General features: G+C 41.3%; 1 protein-coding gene across 9 annotated transcripts in view; it reads left to right on the plus strand.

Annotated features, from left to right (window-relative positions):
- MACF1 (microtubule actin crosslinking factor 1) overlaps positions 1-20855 on the plus strand; it is a 401452-nt gene that overhangs the window by 153783 nt on the left and 226814 nt on the right. For all 9 annotated transcript variants that reach the window (XM_053575600.1, XM_053575601.1, XM_053575606.1 and 6 more), the window contains 2 exons: positions 9225-9286; positions 20488-20577. In XM_053575600.1, the coding sequence (XP_053431575.1) occupies positions 9225-9286; positions 20488-20577 (152 nt within the window). The remainder of the gene's footprint in view (positions 1-9224; positions 9287-20487; positions 20578-20855) is intronic.

A 20855-nucleotide genomic window follows, 5' to 3' on the forward strand; every position in this document is an offset into this window, starting at 1 on the left:
TGTTCTCAGTAAAACTAGCAGAGGCTCTACTCACTCTCATTTGCTTTTTGAATGATTGATAATGCACTGGGACTATGCGGTGAGCTATATTGCATCAGAACATAGAACTTTGAGCCTTAAATATAGGCTTTTATTTGACAGCAGGCCTGTTTTCAAATTGCTCCTAGTAGGATAGGACAGATAAACAAGTAAACCATGTATGGTGTAATAGTCAAACTAGTTAGTGTGTACAAGAGATGGGAATAGCTCCTGGAGGAGGCGATAGTGACTTACATGGTGAAGAATGAGTAGTCAGAGAATGGGGGAGCTACATTCCATGCAGAAAGAACAGTCTGTGCAAAGGCATGCAAGTGTGAGAAAATGTGCCCTACTTGAGTGGAAATGTTTTTAATAAGGCTGGAAATTAGAGTTTTAATGGAAGAGTGGAAAGACAGATGAGTGGTAGGTAGGCCTTAGATTATATTATAATAAATTTTAGATTCCAAGCTGAAAATTTGAATGTTTATTCTGAATGGAGGCATCAGGCTTTGAGTTAGGTAGAATTGGGTTCAAATCTGGCCTCATTACCCATCTTGTGATTTTGGGCAAGTTGCTGAACCTGTCTAGACTTTATCTTTTCCGTGAATACCTAATTTACAGGGTTGTTGAGCATTCGACTGTATCTAAGGATTTTAAGGTGGATGGCCATGCTGGAAAGATTGCTGGCATCATTGAAAAGATGCATTAGAGCAAATCTGTTAGAAGCAAGGAGAAAAAAAAAAGAGTTCAGTTTTAGACAAACTGAGTTTGAGATGAGTGTGAAAATTTAAGAGGCCGTTGGATATGAATGAGAGTGGTGTTTGGGTAAAGGCCTAAACTGAGGATGTGAATCTGGGAATTAACAGTGTATATGTTACAATTGAAACAGTGGGAGTTGATTAAATCATTCTAGGAGAATATAGAGAACAGCTATTTTTAATTTTTTTTTTTGGAAAAGCTGTGGATTTCCCCCACTCCTACATAATACTAAAATCTTTGCATGCGGTTTTAGATGATTCATGAACACTTACTCTCCAAAGCCATCAACAGACTCTTGGATCCAGGGATATTTTGAGAGTGTGTAATATAGAATGAAAAGATAAGAGGTCTCAGGATGAGTAAACATTTAAGGGGTGTTCTGAGAAGAAGAAAAACAAAGAAAGAGGAAAACTTAGGGTAAAACGGAATCTCAGATTCAAGAGGAAGAGTGGACTTGAAAGGGGGAAGGAATGTGTTCCAGCACAGAGTGAGTGAGATAGAATTCCAAACTATTCATTGGGTTGATAGTTATGTGACTTTGGGGAGAGCAGTTTCAGTGAAATCTGCGTGGCTGGAAGCCAGGTTACACGGAGTGAGAAGGAAGTGAGGAAATGGAGTCTGAGCATTGTCATCATACTTACTCAGAAGCTGAGTGGACGGAACCAGTAGAGAGGGAGAAGCTGAAGATACACAGGTTAGGGAATAATTGTTGGATTAAGTTTCCCAAGGAGAGAGATCCAATTATAGGTGAAAAAACTGACCTCAAATTGTAAGAGGGGATGTCTTTGCTAGTGAAACTAAAACAATTCGATACAGTTGAATGCCAGGCTAGATACTGGTAACACACTGCCAGAGACCTTTGGTTCGGTTGGTGTTTGTTTTTTTTTTTTTTGAGACTGGATCTTGTTTTTTCGCCTAGACTGTAGACATGATTACAGCTCAGTGCAGTAGCCTCAAACTCCTGGGCTCAAACAATCCCCTTACCTCACCCACCCAAGTAGCTAGGACTATGGGCACACACCACTACACCTGGCTAATTTTTAAAAAAAAAATTTTGTAGAGATGGGGTCTTGCTAGTGTTGTTGCCTAGGCTAGTCTTGACTCCTCGCACCAAGCATTTCTCCTATCTGGGAGTCCCAAGATGCTGGGATTACAGGCATAAGCCACAACTTCTGGCTGTAGTGGTGGTCTCAATAAGGTTGGAAACAAATATTACGTTCTTCGAATTAAAGCTTTCTTTTTTTTTTTTTTTTTTTTTTGTGTTTTTTGGCCGGGGCTGGGTTTGAACCCGCCACCTCCGGCATATGGGACCGGCGCCCTACTCCTTGAGCCACAGGTGCCGCCCGAATTAAAGCTTTCTAACTTAGTAACCCCCAAGTGATTAGTAAGTCATTAACTATTAATGTTAAGTGTTAAATCTAAAAATCAGAGAAGCAGTTGGAGCATCTGCTGATCTCGTTGGCAGTAGGTGCTCCCTTAGCCTTTGGTTGGGCTGAGGTGGTAAGAAATACCAAAATGAGCATCACCATTTCTTTGACTATTTTTCTCTCTTGCCAGGGTACTTTCTGAGAGTTCCACCTCTAGTGGTAGGTGGATCTTTGCTCCTAGAATTAAATTTGGGATTTTTGTATAGGGAGCCAAACCTAAAACTTATTAAATAGTTTAAAAGACTGAGCTGATTGGAGTATTCTGGAGGTCTGTTTAATCATTAGAGTTGTTTTTTGACTTCCCTAATGAATTTCCTTACTAAAACGTTAAGATATTAAACTCTAGGCATCGCATTATTCGCTTTCTTTCTCTCTCTCTTTTTTTTGTAGAGATAGAATCCACTTTATCAACCTTGGTAGAGGGCTGTGGCGTCACACAGCTCACAGCAACCTCCAACTCCTGAGCTTAGCCGAGTAGCTGGGACTACGGGCGCCTGCCACAACACCTGGCCATTTTTTTTTGTAGTTTGGCTGGGGCTGGGTATGAACCCACCACCCTCGGTATATGGGGCTGGCGCCCTACCCACTGAGCCACAGGCGCCGCCACATTCTCTTATCCTAGTGGTTAAATTAGGAAAGAACTTTTATGCATCAATGGGCCTGTCAATATAGGATCCTGAAAGAGGATCTTCCAGCTCTTAGGAGCAAAGGAGTTCTATAAACCCTTTTCTGAGGAGCTTATAGTTCAGCTCTAAGCATGCTAGCTAGTCTTGGAAAAGGCTTGTAATCATGTTGCCTTTAATAATTATAGTCAGAATAAGCACCTGGACCTCTTTTTTTGGTGGTTTTTGGCCGGGGCTGGGTTTGAACCTGCCACCTCCAGCATATGGGACAGGCGCCCTACTCCTTGAGCCACAGGCGCCACCCAGCACCTGGACCTCTTTCTCCTGAATTGAAAGTCAGTGTTTTAGCTTTTGGAAGCATGATTGATATCAGACCACCAGGTTTTCTAGTGTTCTGTCTTCATGAAAGGGCTTAGTAGATGAACAGAATAACTTATGATGATAAAAGGACTCAATCATGCTACTCACATCTTGAGGTCTAAAAGAAATGAGGCAGTAGACTAAAAAGAAATCAAATGAATCCCACCTCTTCTTTAAAATGCTAACTAGAGATCTGAGCTGCCCTTGGACAGAGTTGGAAGCCAGAAGGGATGGACCCTAGTGGAGGAAAGACAGGGTTGTGGCTGAGCACTTTAAAGAAACAAGCGGATGTCCTGTCTGCCTGGACTATGTTGATAATCCTGAGCACCTGAAATGTGGATACTTCTGCTTCCTCTAATGCAGGCATCCTCAAACTTTTTAAACAGGGGGCCAATTCACTGTCCCTCAGACCATTGGAGGGCCAGACTATAGTTAAAAAAAACAAAACAAAACTGTGAACAAATTCCTATGCACACTGCACATATCTTATTTTGAAGTAAAAAACAAAATGGGAACAAATACAATTCACATCGCTTCATGTGGCCTGTGGGCCGCAGTTTGAGGATGCCTGCTCTAATGCATGTACCCACTGCAGAAGGAGCCCCACAGGGGGGTTTGCTGTGTCCTCTCTGCCCTAAGGTCTCTCTGATGAGTGCCATCAGGCTCACTGCCCAGCTGGGGAGGCTGGTGTCCAAGGTCAAGGCTCTAGAAAACCAGCTGAGAGATGTACTAGGGATTCACCCCAAAATGAGGAAGTTCCAAGTGGATATGACCTTGGATGTGGACACACTCAGCAACCATATCATTTCTGACAACCTGAGGAAGGTTCACTGTGGGAGTTTTCTTTCAGTATTCAAGGCTCCCTGAGTCCTGTGAGGAATCCAGGAATCATCTGTCCTCCAGATCATCCTGGGCAAGGGCATAACCTGTGAACCCCGGGTCATCTACAGGAATCCCCTTGTGCTTGTGATCAGAGATAAGGACTCTTATGCTTAGTATGAAGATACAGTAAAGCAATGGATCACTTAATAATTATATTGATTAGGGAAAATGACACTTTAGTTATGCTGTACTGTCATTCTTTTGTGACTTTTGTTTATACTTTTTCTAATAAATATTTTCAACTTTAAAAAATAAAAAAATACTAATTAGATTAAAAGAAAATCTGTTAATATTTTCCCTTTTCATCTATTTATTGTTTGGCCTGTTATAATAAACATGTATAACTTTTATAATAAAAAATTCTAAGACAAAAAATAAGAAAGAAAACTTGTCTCTTAAGGGTGACAATTTTGCAAAACTAGAATCAGGCAGGGCACGTTAGCTTTCGACTGTAATCCCAGTACTCAGGGAGGCAAAGGAAGGTAGATTGCTGGAGCCCAGGAATTTGAGACTAGCTTGAGCAAAAGCAAGATCCCATCTCTACTAAAAATAGAATAGTCAGGTGGTGTGGCAGGTGCCTATAGTCTCTGCTACTTGGGAGGCTGAGGCAAGAGGATCAGTCGAACCCAGGAGTTTGAGGTTACTGTGAACTGTGATACCACAGCACTTCACCCAGGGTGACAGAGTGAGATGCTATCTCAAAACAAGCAAACACCCTGCCCCCTCCATCAGACTATTCTTGGTCACAAGGGTAATTACTATAGTGAAGCAGAGTGGGTCTGGTATTGGTAAAAAGGTAGTGGGCACACATTTTAGTTAGCTTTATTTTTTCCATCATTCCTTGTGTCCCTAGCACACAAGTGATATTTATTGGGGTGTTGGGGTTTTTACATATTGAACTGGATTCTTTTTTATTTTTTTTGTAGAGACAGAGTTTCACTTTATGGCCCTCGGTAGAGTGCCATGGCATCACACAGCTCACAGCAATCTCCAACTCCTGGGCTTAAGCGATTCTCTTGCCTCAGCCTCCCAAGTAGCTGGGACTACAGGTGTGAACTGGATTCTTATACTTGGTTCCAATTTCATTTTGGAAGTTTCTTTAGCCAGTCTTCTTTTTTTTTTTTTTGTAGAGACAGAGTCTCACTGTACCGCCCTCGGTAGAGTGCCGTGGCGTCACACAGCTCACAGCAACCTCCAGCTCTTGGGCTTACGCGATTCTCCTGCCTCAGCCTCCCAAGCAGCTGGGACTACAGGCGCCCGCCACAACACCCAGCTATTTTTTTGTTGCAGTTTGGCCGGGGCTGGGTTTGAACCGCCACCCTCGGCATATGAGGCCGGCACCCTACTCACTGAGCCACAGGCGCCGCCCCTTTAGCTAGTCTTCTAATTATACATTGGCCAATCAAGAAAAATTTGTTTCAGTTTTTAGGTCTTACCATGTAGAGTTTGAGCTATAAAAGTCGTGCAAGATACAAAAAAGTAAAACATGGTCTGTTTCTTCAAAGAGTTAATGGTGTCACTGGTGATGTGAGAATAAACATATTAAAAGTTCATAACTATATAATTATATAAGTGCTGACTGAGTAATTAGCACAATAAGGTACTATAAAGTTGGTAAGACAAAGAGACTTTTGAGAACCGGAGTTATAAGGAAAGGCAGCCAGAGTAATTTTTCCTCAGATACAAATCTGATCATGTCATTCTCCCATTTAAAATCTTCCAGTCCTTACTGATAGGATAAAGCTAGGGCTCCTTAGCTTGTCCCATGCTGTCCTATCCAGTTTTGAGCCTCAGCACTATGTAATAAGCATCTATCTTTCAATCATCCTTAATTCTATGCAGTTCTCTTTTTCTTATCTCCAAGCATTTGTAATTAGCTGTAACTTCATGTAGCAACTTTGTCCCATCCCTTCTCTTTCTAGCTAACTTTGCTTATCTTTTAAGGTTAGAGTCACTCCTCTGGGAAACTCATTAACCTTCCATGTTTCCCTTAACCCCTTCTTTGTCTATCTCTCTGTCTCTCATAAAGAGATAGGGTCTTGCTCTGTTTCGCTCTGTTTCGGAGTATAGTGGTGCTATCATAGTTCACTGTAACTTCAAAGTCCTGGGCTCAAGTGATCTTCCTGCTTCAGGCTCCCAAGTAGCTGGGACTACAGGCACATGCGAGTGCACCTGGCTACTCTTTTATTTTTTTAAATTTTGTAGCGGCAGGTCTTGCTGATCTCAAACTCCTTGCCTCAAACAGTCCTCCCACCTTGGCCTCTGAAAGTGTTGGGTTACCTTAAGTAAGTACCACCACAAGTGTTGGCTTATGTTCTTGAGCACTCTGCTTACCTGTTATGTATATAGCTCATATTAAACTTCATTGAGATTATAATTCTTCTTCTTGCCTATACTATGACTTTGCTATTTCTATTGCCCAAATCAGAAGGATCTAGCAGCTAGGCTCATAATGACAATTTATTTGGAGAATAAATGAGGTGAAGAACAAGGTGGATTTTAAAGAATAAAAAGCATTTGGAGGGCGGTGCCTGTGGCTCAGTCAGTAGGGCGCCGGCCCCATATACCGAGGTGACGGGTTCAAACCCGGCCCCAGCCAAACTGTAACCAAAAAATAGCCGGGCGTTGTGGCGGGCGCCTGTAGTCCCAGCTACTTGGGAGGCTGAGGCAAGAGAATCTCTGAAGCCCAGGAGTTGGAGGTTGCTGTGAGCTGTGTGAGGCCACGGCACTCTACCGAGGGCCATAAAGTGAGACTCTGTCTCTACAAAAAAAAAGCATTTGGAGAGGTGGAGAGGAAGAGAAGCAACTTGCTGTGAAGTGAAAATAAATAGTATGAGCAAAGCGTCAGTGATTTTGATGAGACCGTAGTTGTAATTATACAACTGATTAATAATTATAGTTGATTATTACTAATGATTATTAGTGATTATGATTCAGTCCTCAGGTTGAAGATGTTGGATAACTGAATCAGCATCTGAAAAGATCAAAATAAGTTGGAATGACAGTGGTCAAATATCATATGAAACCTAGGCTTTAAATACTTGCAAGATTCTATTAAGTAAAAGACAGATTAAACTTAAAAATAATTATTGCAGTTCTAAGTGCGAGCCAATAGGTAGAATTTAAAAAGAAGCAGATATGACACTTTATAGAATGATCAAATCGATATGTTGCCTTATGACAACACCTTATCTTAAATTTTAAGCATCAAGAATATTATAGATTTAAGCGTGATTTGGATAGATCTTTCAGCCTTGAACAAATGATTGCTTATTATTGAAGGGATTTACATAGCACCAGGAAATAAGACTAGGTAACTTTTAAAATCCATTCCTTAGCTCTATGGTCTTTTGTAGGAAGAGAATTGTTCCTTATAAAGCAAGAAGGGATTCAAGGCTGAAAAGAAGGATGTGAAGATAAAACCAGAGATAAAGGCGAAAGAGTGCTTTGAATGGCTACAAACGCAGAAAACTAAGTAGACAAGTACGTTTGCCTGGTATGGAGAGAGAGCATTGATCTTGTTTGAAATGGAACTTTGTGGCTTTTACAGTGGGGTCCATAGGAAGAAAATAACTGGGCAGTAGGGAGTAAGAAGCTAGCTGAAGTTTATGTGAATTACTAGTGAACCAGATTTATATACTTCCGCAACTTTCTTCTGAAATGTTGTCTGAATTGGGAAAAAAAATAATGGAGAGTTAAGCAATGGCAATATTTTAGGTTTGGAGAATGTTATGATGAACGTAGTAGAAGGTTAGGCAGTGAGAATCGCTGGGACATTAGTGAGGGCAGCTTTGAATTGCTTACCCATGTTGTTCGGCACAGACTGGGATAATTCTAGATGTTCTTAATGAATAGAGCAACGTAAGAGTGGAGTAACTGAAGATTGAGAAGGATTAGGGGGTATGAGAGATTGATAATGATTCTAACTAGATTCGTTTGGAGAAGGAATGAGGCCCAACGTGTGGCAGTGTGGTGGCTGGATATGAACTGGAGATGAAGGTCACGGAAGCCGAGCAAGCTCAGCTGTGTTGTCAGCGTATGTGTTTACATATGTACAGAGGTAATAAATGTGAACTGAGTGATCCGGGAAGGTTACGGTAGATTTTCCGCAGAGCAGGGACAATGACAGTGAGAATGGTTTGAGCGTAGTCCGATAGGGGTGGCATGGGCTTCTAATAAGTAGAAAAAGAGCAGGGCTGTTGGCTGAGTGGTCTGGAAGTGGCTCTGGGAATTGGCTGGAATGGGAGAATGTGAGTCTTCTGCAGCATAGGGCCTCTGTGGAGTGGTCATTGTCAAGTAATGTTTCTGTTAAAGAGGTGACAATAGTTGAGAAAGAAAGGAAGTTTGCTTGTAAGACTTAGGAGAAGGAAGAGAGGGGAAAGATGTGCACTGGACATAAACTAGGCAGCTTCAGGAGTTTGGCTGGTTAGTGATGGCTCATGAAGAAACTGAAACACAAGAAGTACTGGATAGGGGAGAGCCATGCTCAGGCAGATAGTCAGCACAGGAAGGGTGAGGTTTAACATTGCCGACAAGTGTCCCAAATGCCAAGCAGCCCCACCCCTTCTGTTGGTGTTGTTCACAGTTTTGGCTTTGTGGAGATTGTTATGAGGCAAGAGGGGAATCATTTTGCTCTGCTCAAATTATTGTATCAGGGAAACTTTGCCACCCCATGATTTTTTTCTGTCTAATCTATCAAGGGACAGCATGGTCAAGACCAAAGAAGTTGGCTCGGTGCTCATAGCTTAGCTGAGTGGATATGGTGCCAGCCACATACACTGAGGGTGGCGGGTTGGAGCCCAGCCCAGGCCAGCTAAACAACAATGACAACTGCAACAAAAAAATAGCCAGGCATTGTGGCGGTCACCTGTAGTCCCAGCTACACGGGAGACCTGCTTAAGCCCAAGAGTTTGAGGTTGCTGTGAGCTGTGGCTCCACGGCCCTCTACTGAGGGCGACAAGGTGAGACTCTGTCTCAAAAAGAGGTTCAGATAGGCCAAACCTTCTTAACAAGAAGTCACTGTCCTGTGGTTCTGTGGACAAAGTGAGCCCTTTTAACTGTTCCTACAGGAACTGACGTGTGGGCAAGGCAGGGATCTGGGGACTTGTTGCCTGGGTAGTACTAAAGCAGTGCTTTCTCTGTGTTTCCTTTGCAGATGAACGGGACCGGGTTCAGAAGAAAACGTTCACCAAATGGGTCAACAAGCACCTGATGAAGGTAAGAGCCCTTTGCATGTTGGCAGGGTGCCTCTCGCGGCTCTCATCTGCTTCTGTCATCCCCTCTCAGATGGTTCTGATTGCCTGCCATCTGCTCAGTGTATGAAGACACGTGACCTTTCTTTCTTTCTCTAAGCTAATACAGCCATAACACTGGAAACTTGTACTGATCTGTTTCTTGGTGAGGAAAGTATTACATGACATTACCTCAGAAGGTAAATGTTGAGGATACTATGAGATTATTCTTGGGACTCAAAAGAAGACTTTGCTCCTAAATTATCTTATAAGCCCCTTTATTTTTAAATATGATTACTATGGAAGAATGGGACAGAGGGGATTTTGTTCTCTCTCTTAAAATGCTCAGGTCTGAAATGTTCAGTTTAATGAATTTTTACATGAATTTTACCACCATGCAGTTTATATTTTATTTTATTTTATTTATTTATTTTTGAGATGGAGTCTCATTATGTTGCCCTTGGTAGAGTGCTATGATGTCACAGCTCACAGCAACCTCAAATTCCTGGGCTTAAGTGATTCTCTTGCCTCAGCCTCCCAAGTAGCTGGGACTACAGGCGCCCACCACAACTCCCGGCTACATGCAGTTTAAGATATGGAACGTTTTCGGAAGGGTTAGGGACAGATTTTATTATTATTATTTTTAAATAAGAGAGAAACCAAGGCAAAGACTTGTGTGGACCCACCAGAGAATAAATAGTATGACTGGTGTGGCAGTCAGGACCTAAAAACAAACTGTTTGAATTATACTAGGTACTACTACACTAGCAAAGAGATTGCCACTAGTGATCTCCTAATTTCCATATCTAGTGGCCTAGTTTGTTTTTCTTCTATTTGATTTCTTGGTAGCATTTGATACTATGTTGAAACTCTCTTATGTTGACTTCTAGGACACTACTTTCTCCTGAATCGCCTCGCCCCCCCACCCCCCTTTTGCTTCTTTCACTGGCTTTTCTTCCTCTGTCTCTAGCATGTTGATGTTCCCCAGGGTCCTAACCTTGACCTGTTTGTGTGTTTGTTTTCTCTGTATTATTCTTGGGCAGTCTCATCTGTTTTAATCACAGGGATTGTTTGGTTTCATGGAATGTGTAGAAGCAAAAGTAGAAGTGAATACAGGACAGTCTCACAGAGTCCAGTGTCTAGATGGCGCTGCGTTTAGTAAAAACTAAACAACGATCAGACAATTACTCTCTTCCTCTCTCCCACTCTCCCATTTTTTGAGACTTGGTGTTCTTTCTTTTTTACTTCTCTCTGTGTGCTTCTTACATTCATTTCCGTATATTTGTGCTATTGCACGTGAGTGAACCATGGTGGCTGTCCCTCAAATGGTGATATGAAGCCACATGATTCCAAAGGCACCAAACACAAAGTCTGATTGGTTGGAGTTTTTTTTTTTTTTTTTGGTTTTTGGCCAGGGCTGGGTTTGAACCCGCCACCTCCAGCATATGGGACCAGCGCCCTACTCCTTGAGCCACAGGCGCCGCCCTTGGTTGGAGTTTTATTTTTCTGCATGGGTCAGTTGTTCATAATTCAGTAAACTGCAGCCAAGGAGATGGTTTTACAGGTCAGAAATGGCTCCTTAGGGCCACTTTTTAAGTGAGTACCGCAGGTGAGGGTAATTTTCAGACTACAAGATCTGGATAAGGAGGCAATGTTAGAGCTTTTTCTTGAATTCTTGCCTGAGTCAAAGACTTGTTTCTCACAGTGGATGACACGTTCATCTGGATGTTACCCAGGCATATCTTACATTTAACACATCCCAAATTTTTAAATATTTTCACTCAAGTAGCTAGTTTTCCAAGTTAAGAACCTGGAATCATACTGGATTCGTTACTGTCCATTCTGTCACTCGCAGCTCAGAAAGATAGCTCGCATCTGTCTTCTCCATCTCCCTCACATCTGCTTTTGTCCAGGGCCCCGTCATCTCTTTCCTTGATTATGATAATAGTTTTCTAACAAAGTTTTCTGTAATAACACAGGTAATGACAATAGTGGTAATAGTTTATTGAGGGCTTCCTATAAGTCAGACATTCTATTCTTAGTCCTTTACATGGATTATCTCATTTAATCCTCTAGTGACCTTGTGCTGTAGGTTCTATTAATACTCTATTTTGTCAATGTGAAAAATGAGGTTTAGAGAGAGCAAGGAATTTGTTCAAGATCACAGTGCTAGAAAGATACAGAGAAATTGTAGAATTTGGGCAACTTGAAGAACCTGTGCTTTTTAACCTATATGGTACAGCCCTGGCTGCCGCCTACCTTTCCAGGCTCATGGTGCCAAATTCTCTTCATACCTTAAGCTCTTGCTGAACTATTTTATGTCTCTGAATCTTTGCTCATGCTGCTCCTTCTGCTTGGAATGTGTTCTGCCAATCTGATCTGCCTGAATAACACCAACTTAACACCTCAATAAATATTTTCCTGACTCTCCCATGTGGAATTAACCACCCTTTTCTTTGTGCCCCTCACTGTATTCCTTGTGTACTTCTGTTATAGCCTCTGTAGCATTTAGAAAGATACATTATATATCTTTCTGCCAATTATACTCTGAAGGCAAATATTGTATCTTTTTTTTTTTTTTTTTTAGAGACAGAGTCTCACTTTATTGCAGTCGGTGGAGTACTGTGGTGTCACAGCTCACAGCAACCTCCAGCTCCTGGGCGTAGGCGATTCTCTTGTCTCACCCTCCCAAGTAGCTGGGACTACAGGCGCCTGCCATAACGTCCGGCTATTTTTTTGCTGCAGTTTGGCCAGGGCAGAGTTTGAACCTGCCACTCTCCGTATATGGAGCCGGTGCCCTACTCACTGAGCCACAAGGCACCGCCCTAAATATGGTATCTTTTTTATAGTGTCAGAACAAAGAAAAAAGGAGAGATGTTAGGAGAAAAAAGAAAAACCTGGCTATTTCCCTTTAATGGCTATGAGTTGCCTCTAATTAGATGGCTTAACTCTGCCATGACATAGAGTCCTCTGCAGCCTGGTTCCAGCCTATCTGTCCAGGTATACTTTCTTGTGTGGCCTGTGATATAACTCACTGCTTCCTAAACACTGTGTACTTTTACACCTCTTCACTTATTTATTTTTATTTTTCTCTCCTTTAGAATGCCTGTCCCCACCTCCTCTGCCTGGGCATCACCCATTTACCCTTCAAGGCCCAGCTCCAGTATCACCTTTCTGGTAGTCTGACCTCTATTCCTCAGACTAAATCAATTGCAGCTCCAGCTCTGTTTCATAATTCTTTCAAGAGGTGTCTGTGTTCACGCACCACTGCCTCCAGTTAGAGTACTCCTTGAGGGCTGGGAGTGTATTGTGCTACTTTCTCTGTCAAGTGCTGTACAAAGAACATGAGATGTAGCCAATAAGTATTTGTTACCTTGAGTAAATAATATTTCATTAAGTGTTTTATATTTGACTTGATCCTTAGAACAACCCCAAAGGAGATAAGACTATTTTATCCTCTCAATTTTAACAACTAAGGAAAGGGAGAATTTGAAGGGTGAAGTGACTTTCCCAAGATCATACTGTTGGCAAGGGATGGAGCTAAGGATTGATCATGAGTCTTATGATCAAAATTACTTGTTCTTTCTACTCAGCATGCCCCCAACTCCCCAACTTATTCTTTTATGCCTCCTCTCTAATAATTAGAAGAACTGAATTGATCCTGCCTCTAGCTTGTCACCTAAACTTTATGGCTAAATTCAGATGCTCTTGCTCCCCACCACTCATTCGTAGCTGATGCTGCCTGTTGGACCTCTGCCTCAGTGCTGTGTGATGACAGGAGGCCCAGGGAGAAAGAAACTAGCAGAACACATCATAGCATTGTTAGAAACTGGAGGCCAGCCAGAGCTTTACTTAAATCCTTGGCTATTTTTCATCTCTTCTCAGGGCCCCAGCCTTATGGTTTCACCAGCATTTTTTTTCACATTGGGATATTTTAGAGAGAGATTCACTGCTATTCAAAGGTATTCCTTTAAGTTCCTGGAATTCTTTGAACTTTGGGCTGAGAATTAGGAATTGACATTTTTTTACAGCTCAAGCATCCTTTGCTTTATTTCTCAAGTATACTCAGATTAATGCTATCTTTTGTAGGTAGGCCACTATAACAGCAAAATCAACCAAAATCTTCCAAGTTCTGGATTTACTTGATCTGGGTTCTCTTGAATTCCCAGATAACTCTGAGAAACCGTTCATTTTGGAATAAGCAAATTAATTCCTCTTTACTAATTAAGAACACTTCTGATCCAGTTTTTTGAGTTTTTTTTTTGTCTGTTTGTTTTTGTTTTTTGAGACAGTTTCACTCTGTTACCTCGGCTAGAGTACAGTGGCATTATCATAGCTCACTTCCAACATTAAATTCCTGGGCTTAAATGATCCTCTTTGAGTGGCTGGGACTATAGGTGTCTACTACAATACCTGGCTAATTTTTCTATTTTTAGCAGAGATGGGATCTCACTCTTGTTCAGACTGGCCTTGGACCCCTGAGCTCAAGGCATCCTCTTGCCTCAGCCTCCCACAGTGCTAGGATCATAGGCATGAGCCCCTGTGCCCAACCAGCAGCATCATTTTTCATTTCCATCAGCAATGCCTGATGCTTCCAGTTTCTGTGCATCCTTGCTACCTCTTATTATCTGTCTTTTTGATTATAGCTGTCATAGTGCGTGTATCATTTTGGTTTTGATTTATATTTTCCTTATAGTTAATGATGTTGAACCATCTTGGCCATAACTATATTCTCCTTGGACACATTGACTAATTTTGACATTGATTTTCTCAGGGAGTACAAACAGGCAAGGCCCTGGATAGTTGAAATTTTTCGCTCGCCTTATTCATTTTGTTTGTTTGTTTGTTTTTATTTTTTTATAAAGTGACTTTCATTTATTTTTTTTTTTTATTTTATTTATTTTTATTTATTTATTTATTTTTGGCCGGGGCTGGGTTTGAACCCACCACCTCCGGCATATGGGACCAGCGCCCTACTCCTTGAGCCATAGGCACTGCCTGTTTGTTTGTTTTTGAGACAGCATCTTACTTACTCTGTTGCACCAGGCTAGAGTGCCAGAGCATCATAGCTCATAGCAATCTCAAACTCTTGGGCTCAAGTGATCCTCTTCTTGCCTCAGCTTCCTAAGTAGCTGGGACTACAGGTGTGTACCACCATACCCAGCTAGTTTTTCTATTTTTAATAGAGATGGGGTCTCTTGTTCAGCCTGGTCTTGAACTCCTAAGCTCAAGCAGTCCACCTGCCTCAGCCTCCCAGAGTGCTAGGATTACAGGCATGGGCCATTGCGCCCAGCCCTTCATCTTATTTGTTGACAGAATAGCATGATTATGTGTTAGAAAGAAACTTCTGTATTAATGATTCTTGCCTTCACTTGGCTGCTTCTAAAACTTTGATGCATAGTCCACTGGTCTTTTTTTAAAATAGAGATTTATGGAGAACTTCAGAGGCAAACTGATATGTACAGAAGGAGAAAGATGTTAGAATGAGGCAGTCCTAGATTTAATCAGCTTGGTCATTTTACTAACTGTGATTTTAGGGATTTTACTTGACCTCCAGATCCCATATCTGAAAAATTTATGATATGAGAGCACCCAAGAAATGTCAGCTAGTTCTTTACCCATCTCTAGGCAGAGCTGTATGCAGCGTGCTTTAGAAACTGACTGTTGTTCTCTGTTGTTGAAAATTCTTCAGGGGGGAAAAAACCCTCTCTACCTTCCCTTCCCCCATTATCTCTGTCTGTATTTTTTGGTAGTTTTATTTTCATATTTGTTGTTAGTCAAAGATTGACAGCCATAATATAGTTCTCATCCAAATTTCCTGCAGTGTGTTTGAGATTTGCTGTCACAGGAATAAAGCATTAAAATTTAGAGAAGAGTATGTCTTCCATTTTTTTTTAATGGTATTCACCTTACATTTAAAAGTGTCTCCATTTCTTTTTTAATACTCTGTGGTGTTTAATATCCTGTAAGTAACATGATCTCACTTGACCCTCAAGCCCTGCTATAATGTATTATTTATTTATTTATTTTTGAGAGAGAGTCACAGTCTGTCGCCCTGGGTAGAGTGCTGTGGTGTTATAGTTTATAGCAACCTCAAAGTCCTGGGTTCAAGCAATCCTCTTGCCTCACCCTCCCAAGCAGCTGGGACTACAGATGCCTCACAATGCCTGGTTAGTTTTTCTATTTTTCGTAGAGACGTGGTCTCACTCTTAACTCAGGTTGGTCTCGAACTCCTGAGCTCAAGCAGTCTACCTGCCTCAACTTCCCAGAGTGCTAGGATTATAGGCATTAGCCACTACACTCAGCTTACTACTATAATGTATTTAAATAATTATTCAATTCCCATTCCTGTTTTTTTTTTTTTTTTTTTTGAGTCAGTGTCTCACTTTGTCACCCTCAGTAAAGTGCTGTGTCATCATAGCTCACAGCAACGTCAAACTCTTGGGCTCAAGCAATTCTCTTGTCTCAGCCTCACAAGTAGCTGGGACTATAGGCGCCCACCTTAGCGCCAGGCTATTATTTTGAGACAGAGTCTCCTGTTGCTCCGGCTGGTCTTGAACTTGTGTGCTCAGGCAATCCACCCACTCCTGATTTTTATGCCCTCTGTTCAGGTCTTACCTGCCAAAAGTAAGCCCCTCACTTAACTTAGTTGTACCTCATTTTCTTTATCCTAAATGTCAACTATTTAATATTTTTTGTTGTTGTTTTATTTTTGAGACAGAGTCTCACTATGTTGCTCTCAGTAGGGTGTTGTGGCATCACAGCTCACAGCAATCTCAAACTCTTGGGCTTAAGCAATTCTCTTGCCTCAGCCTCCCAAGTAGCTGGGACTACAGGCGCCTGCCACAACACCCGGCTATTTTTTGGTGGTACTTGTCCTTGTCGTGTGGCAGGCCCTGGCCAGGTTTGAACCCACCAGCCCCAGTGTATGTGGCCGGTGCCCTAGCCGCTGAGCTGCAGGTGCCAAGTCTAATTGCTGACTTTAAAAAAAAAACCTACTGTTTATTAATAATCTGATTTCCATTGCACCATTTTTGAAAACGATTCTCACAAAAAAACAGTCACACTAATTTGTAGTAAAATTCAATAACTTCCTTAGTTTTCATCCTCCTTGACCTCTGCTGTAATATTTGATATTGGCAATCATTCCTGCCTTGATTTTACTTTCTTGTTTCTTTGCCTACTTCTTTCACCAGCTCTGTATTTCTTTCCCCCTTCTGTCTTTTGCTGATTGCTTTTCCATCCCCTGCCTTCTAATTTTGGGTATTCCCTAAGGCACAGTCCTTAGCACTCTGCTCTCCTTTCTTGCCCCTAATCCAGAAAGCCCAATGTTTCCCATGTCTTTAGCTGGCACCTCTATGCATGTGACTGCTAAACTTAAGTTCTCAGCTGACATGGATTGAATTCTGATATTTCTAGCTGCTTTCAGAGCATTTCCATTTGTAATTCTTTTGCTGCCATTTTAAAATCAGGATATTTAAAACTGAACCTATTAAATCCACATCTCTTCTTTTTTTTTTTTTTTTTTTGTAGAGACAGAGTCTCACTTTACTGCCCTTGGTAGAGTGCCGTGGCATCACATGGCTCACAGCAACCTCCAACTCCTGGGCTTACATGAGTCTCTTGCCTCAGCCTCCGGAGCAGCTGGGACTACAGGCGCCCGCCACAACGCCCGGCTATTTTTTTGTTGCAGTTTGGCTGGGGCTGGGCTTGAACCTGCCACCCTCGGCATATGGGGCCGGCGCCCTACTCACTGAGCCACAGGCACCGCCCAATCCACATCTCTTCTAATCCTCATGACTTGCTTATTATTTCTGTTAATGGTCCACATGGTTGCTCCACACTGCAAGTTTGAAATCTTAAGCCTATCTGAGGGAGGGGCCCTGAAATCTTGGAGCCAGTGGTATACTGGAGCTAACTTACACCTACTTAGGAGAGCCAAATGTTAAATTTTCAGCAATTTTGTATACTTGTTGCCAAGCACAGCTATTATTAAAAATTAAATTATATAAATTTACAATTAAATAAGTTATATTTAAAGATAACAAATACTCAAAACTCTTCATAATTATTTTGCTGTGTGTTACTGTTGGCTGTGCTCTTGAGGTTAATTATGTCTATTGTTTCTTTATGATGGAATACTATGTAATGGTGTGCTACTGTATATTTCTTACCGACTGATGATGCTTATGTTAGTAGCTTGAAATTTATTGTGGTGGAATTTATACTATGGAAGTCTGAAAATGCTACAAGTCTGAGCTAGGTTTCTTTTTGTTTGTTTGTTTGCTTTTTCATTGTTTAGACTTAAATTGATGGAGAAAATGTTTAATATTGTAGATTAAATTTATAAATGTTATTTCTAGAGCCAGTACATTATGAATAGCATTAAAAAATGAAGAAATATTCTTTCAGTATTTTAAAGCTATTATTCAGTTCATCATGAACCATTTTCTCTAGTTGGGTAATCTGTCAGCTTTTTTTTTTAAGTTTAAAAAAGAAATGAGGTCTTGAGGCATGATCATAGTACACTGTAGCCTGGAATTTCTGGCTCAAGCAGTCCTCCTCTCTCAGCCTCTGGAGCAGTTAGGCTTATGTCACTGCACCAAGCTAATTTTTTAATTTTTTTAGAGATGAAGTCTTGCTGTGTTGCCCAGGTTGGTCTCAAGCAACCTCCTGCCTTAGCTTCCTATGTAGCTGGGGCTACAGATGCATGTCACCTGCCTGGCTTCCTGTTACCTTCTTATTCCTTCACACACACACACACACACACACACACACACACTCTCACACACCCACCCACCCCTTGCATATTTCCACCTCTATACCTAGTATTATGTGATTTTTTTTTCCATCTTTTTTTCTTTTAGCTCAAACATTGCTGATACTCTGAGTCCTAGCTCTTCAGGAAGTCCTCCCTGATGCCTTTATCTTTTTCATTTCCTGTTCTACTTAGAATGCTACTTTGAATATTGTAATTGCAAAGGAATTTAGTTTTCCACTCAAATAAAAAAGTCCTCAAATCTCAGCTTTTGCTTAAATTCTAGAAACTAGAAGTTTACTACTTCTGAAAGTAGGCCTTTCTATTGTTGTCTAGAAAATTATTTATGTTCAAAATCAATCTTTTTTTTTTTGTAGAGACAGAGTCTCACTGTACCGCCCTTGGGTAGAGTGCTATGGCGTCACACAGCTCACAGCAACCTCTAACTCTTGGGCTTACGCGATTCTCTTGCCTCAGCCTCCCGAGCAGCTGGGACTACAGGCGCCCGCCACAACGCCCGGCTATTTTTTTTGTTGTTGTTGTTGTTGCAGTTTGGCCGGGTCTGGGTTTGAACCCGCCACCCTCAGCATATGGGGCCGGCGCCCTACTCACTGAGCGACAAGCGCCGCCCCAAAATCAATCTTTTTCCTTACAATTTCTACTAGTCTTCTGATTCTGTATTGTATTCCTCAATGAAATTATTGCTACACTTGGAATGAATCAGAAGACTTAATGATCACTTAAGTTATATTAACTAGCTATCTGACCTTAACTTCTCAGAGCCTCAGTCTCTTCCATGGAGTAGTAGGAATAAACTTTACAAGGCAGTTGTTTGGATTAAATAAATAAAATGAGACTGTGCTGATTATAAGGCATAGCAGTTAATGGCAAAGACTAAAATCAGCATTATCAAACTAAGGCCAGTTTTTTCACTTGGGCAAGTTTAACCTCTTTGTTCCTTTTTCCTCATATGTAAAGTAGGAATAATAATTATACTCACCCTATAGATATAAGTGGTGGATGAGGTAACATATAAAACATTTGGCACAGTACTTAATATTAACCATGGTTTCCCTCAAATTACGATCCGTTTTTCCATAGTTTTAATTATAAAATTGGAATTAATTTTCCACAAAGAAAATAATCCTTAAATTTGCTGTTAGAAATATTTGGTACAATAGAGGTTAAATTGTACCCTACGAAACATTGGGTACTTAGCATTTAATTTCCTTTGTAGAACTTTGGAAGGCTTTTCTGACTGTGGCTAGATTCATCTGTCACATTTTGACACATAGCAATTCCTGAGAAATTCAGCGTAATTAAGACTATCCATTTCCTTGTTTTAACTTTCTAGAATATTGTTTAGTGTTCTCTGTAATAGATTTGGTTTCAATTTAAAAAACAAACACATTTTTGGTAAGTGTTACCATTTCATATATATTTTACTCCAACCAGAAATTTCCTGAATTTTATTATTGCTTCCAGTCTAAAATTCTTTATTTTTTTTGTTTAAGACAAGGTCTCATTCTGCCACCCTGGCAAAAGTGCAGTGGCGCAGTCATACCTCACTCGAACTCCTGAGCTCAAGCAATCTTCCTGCCCCAGCCTCTCAAGTACCTGGGACTATAGGAATGTACCACCATGCCTGGCGAAAAATTATTTGATTTTTTAATTTTTATTTTAATTAAAAAATAATTTTTTATGGAGTCTGAGACCAGCCTGAGCAAGAGTGAGACCCCATCTCTACTAAAAGTAGAAAAACTAGCCAGACATAGTGGTGCATACCTGTAGTTCCAGCTACTTGGAAGGGTGAGGCAAGAGGATCTGTCTTGACCCCAGGAGTTTGAGGTTGCTGTAAACTATGATGCCGTAGTACTCTAGCCTGGGGCAACAGAGTGAGATTCTGGCTCGTAAAAGAAATTTTTTTTATGGTGATAGAGACTCATCATGTTGACCAGGCTGATCTTGAACGAACTTCTGGAATCAAACAATTGTTCTACCTTGGCCTCCCAAAGTACTAGGACTACAGGCATGAGCTACAGTGCCTGGCCTATTTTAAATTCTTTCATTTGTGTTTACCTAGGACCAGAGCTTTTTTTGGGGGGGGGGGCAAGTCTCACTTTGTCCCCCTTGGTAGAGTACCATTGCGTCATAGCAACCTCAAACTCTTGGGCTGAAGCTATTCTCTTGCCTCAGCCTCCCAAGTAGCTGGGAATACAGGTGCCCGCCACAACGCCTAGCTATTTTTAGAGATAAAGTCTCCCTCTAGCTCAGGCTGGTCTTGAACTTGTGAGCTCAAGCATTCCACCTGCCTCTGCCTCCTGGAGTGCTAGGATTACAGATGTGAGCCACTGTGCCCGGCCAGAACCAGATTCTTATGTGCATAGTAAAATAATTCAAAATCAAATAAAAATCACTCTCATTTACAGGTGCGCAAGCACATCAATGATCTTTATGAAGATCTGCGGGATGGCCATAACCTGATCTCTCTGCTGGAGGTCCTCTCAGGCATCAAATTGGTGAGCTTTTCCTAAGGAATGGTTTCATAAGTGTGGCCCTGTAGATGGCGCGTGGGGCCCTCTTGTGGAATGCGTGGGCAGCAACTATCACGGCTTGCTCTGTTAGGTGGGAGGAAGTAGAAGAGATTATTGGTGGACTTTATTTCTAACTCAGACTTCAGTTCACAAATGATAGAATATCAGCAGATGTATAGGTTTTTATGTATATTATGTATATGTTTTTATTTCTTGATGAAGTCAGGAATTCATTATAGTCCCTTTATATTGGCATGTTTTCT

The sequence above is a fragment of the Nycticebus coucang genome, chromosome 22 (genome assembly GCF_027406575.1).
Source record: "Nycticebus coucang isolate mNycCou1 chromosome 22, mNycCou1.pri, whole genome shotgun sequence".
Taxonomy (NCBI): domain Eukaryota; kingdom Metazoa; phylum Chordata; class Mammalia; order Primates; family Lorisidae; genus Nycticebus; species Nycticebus coucang.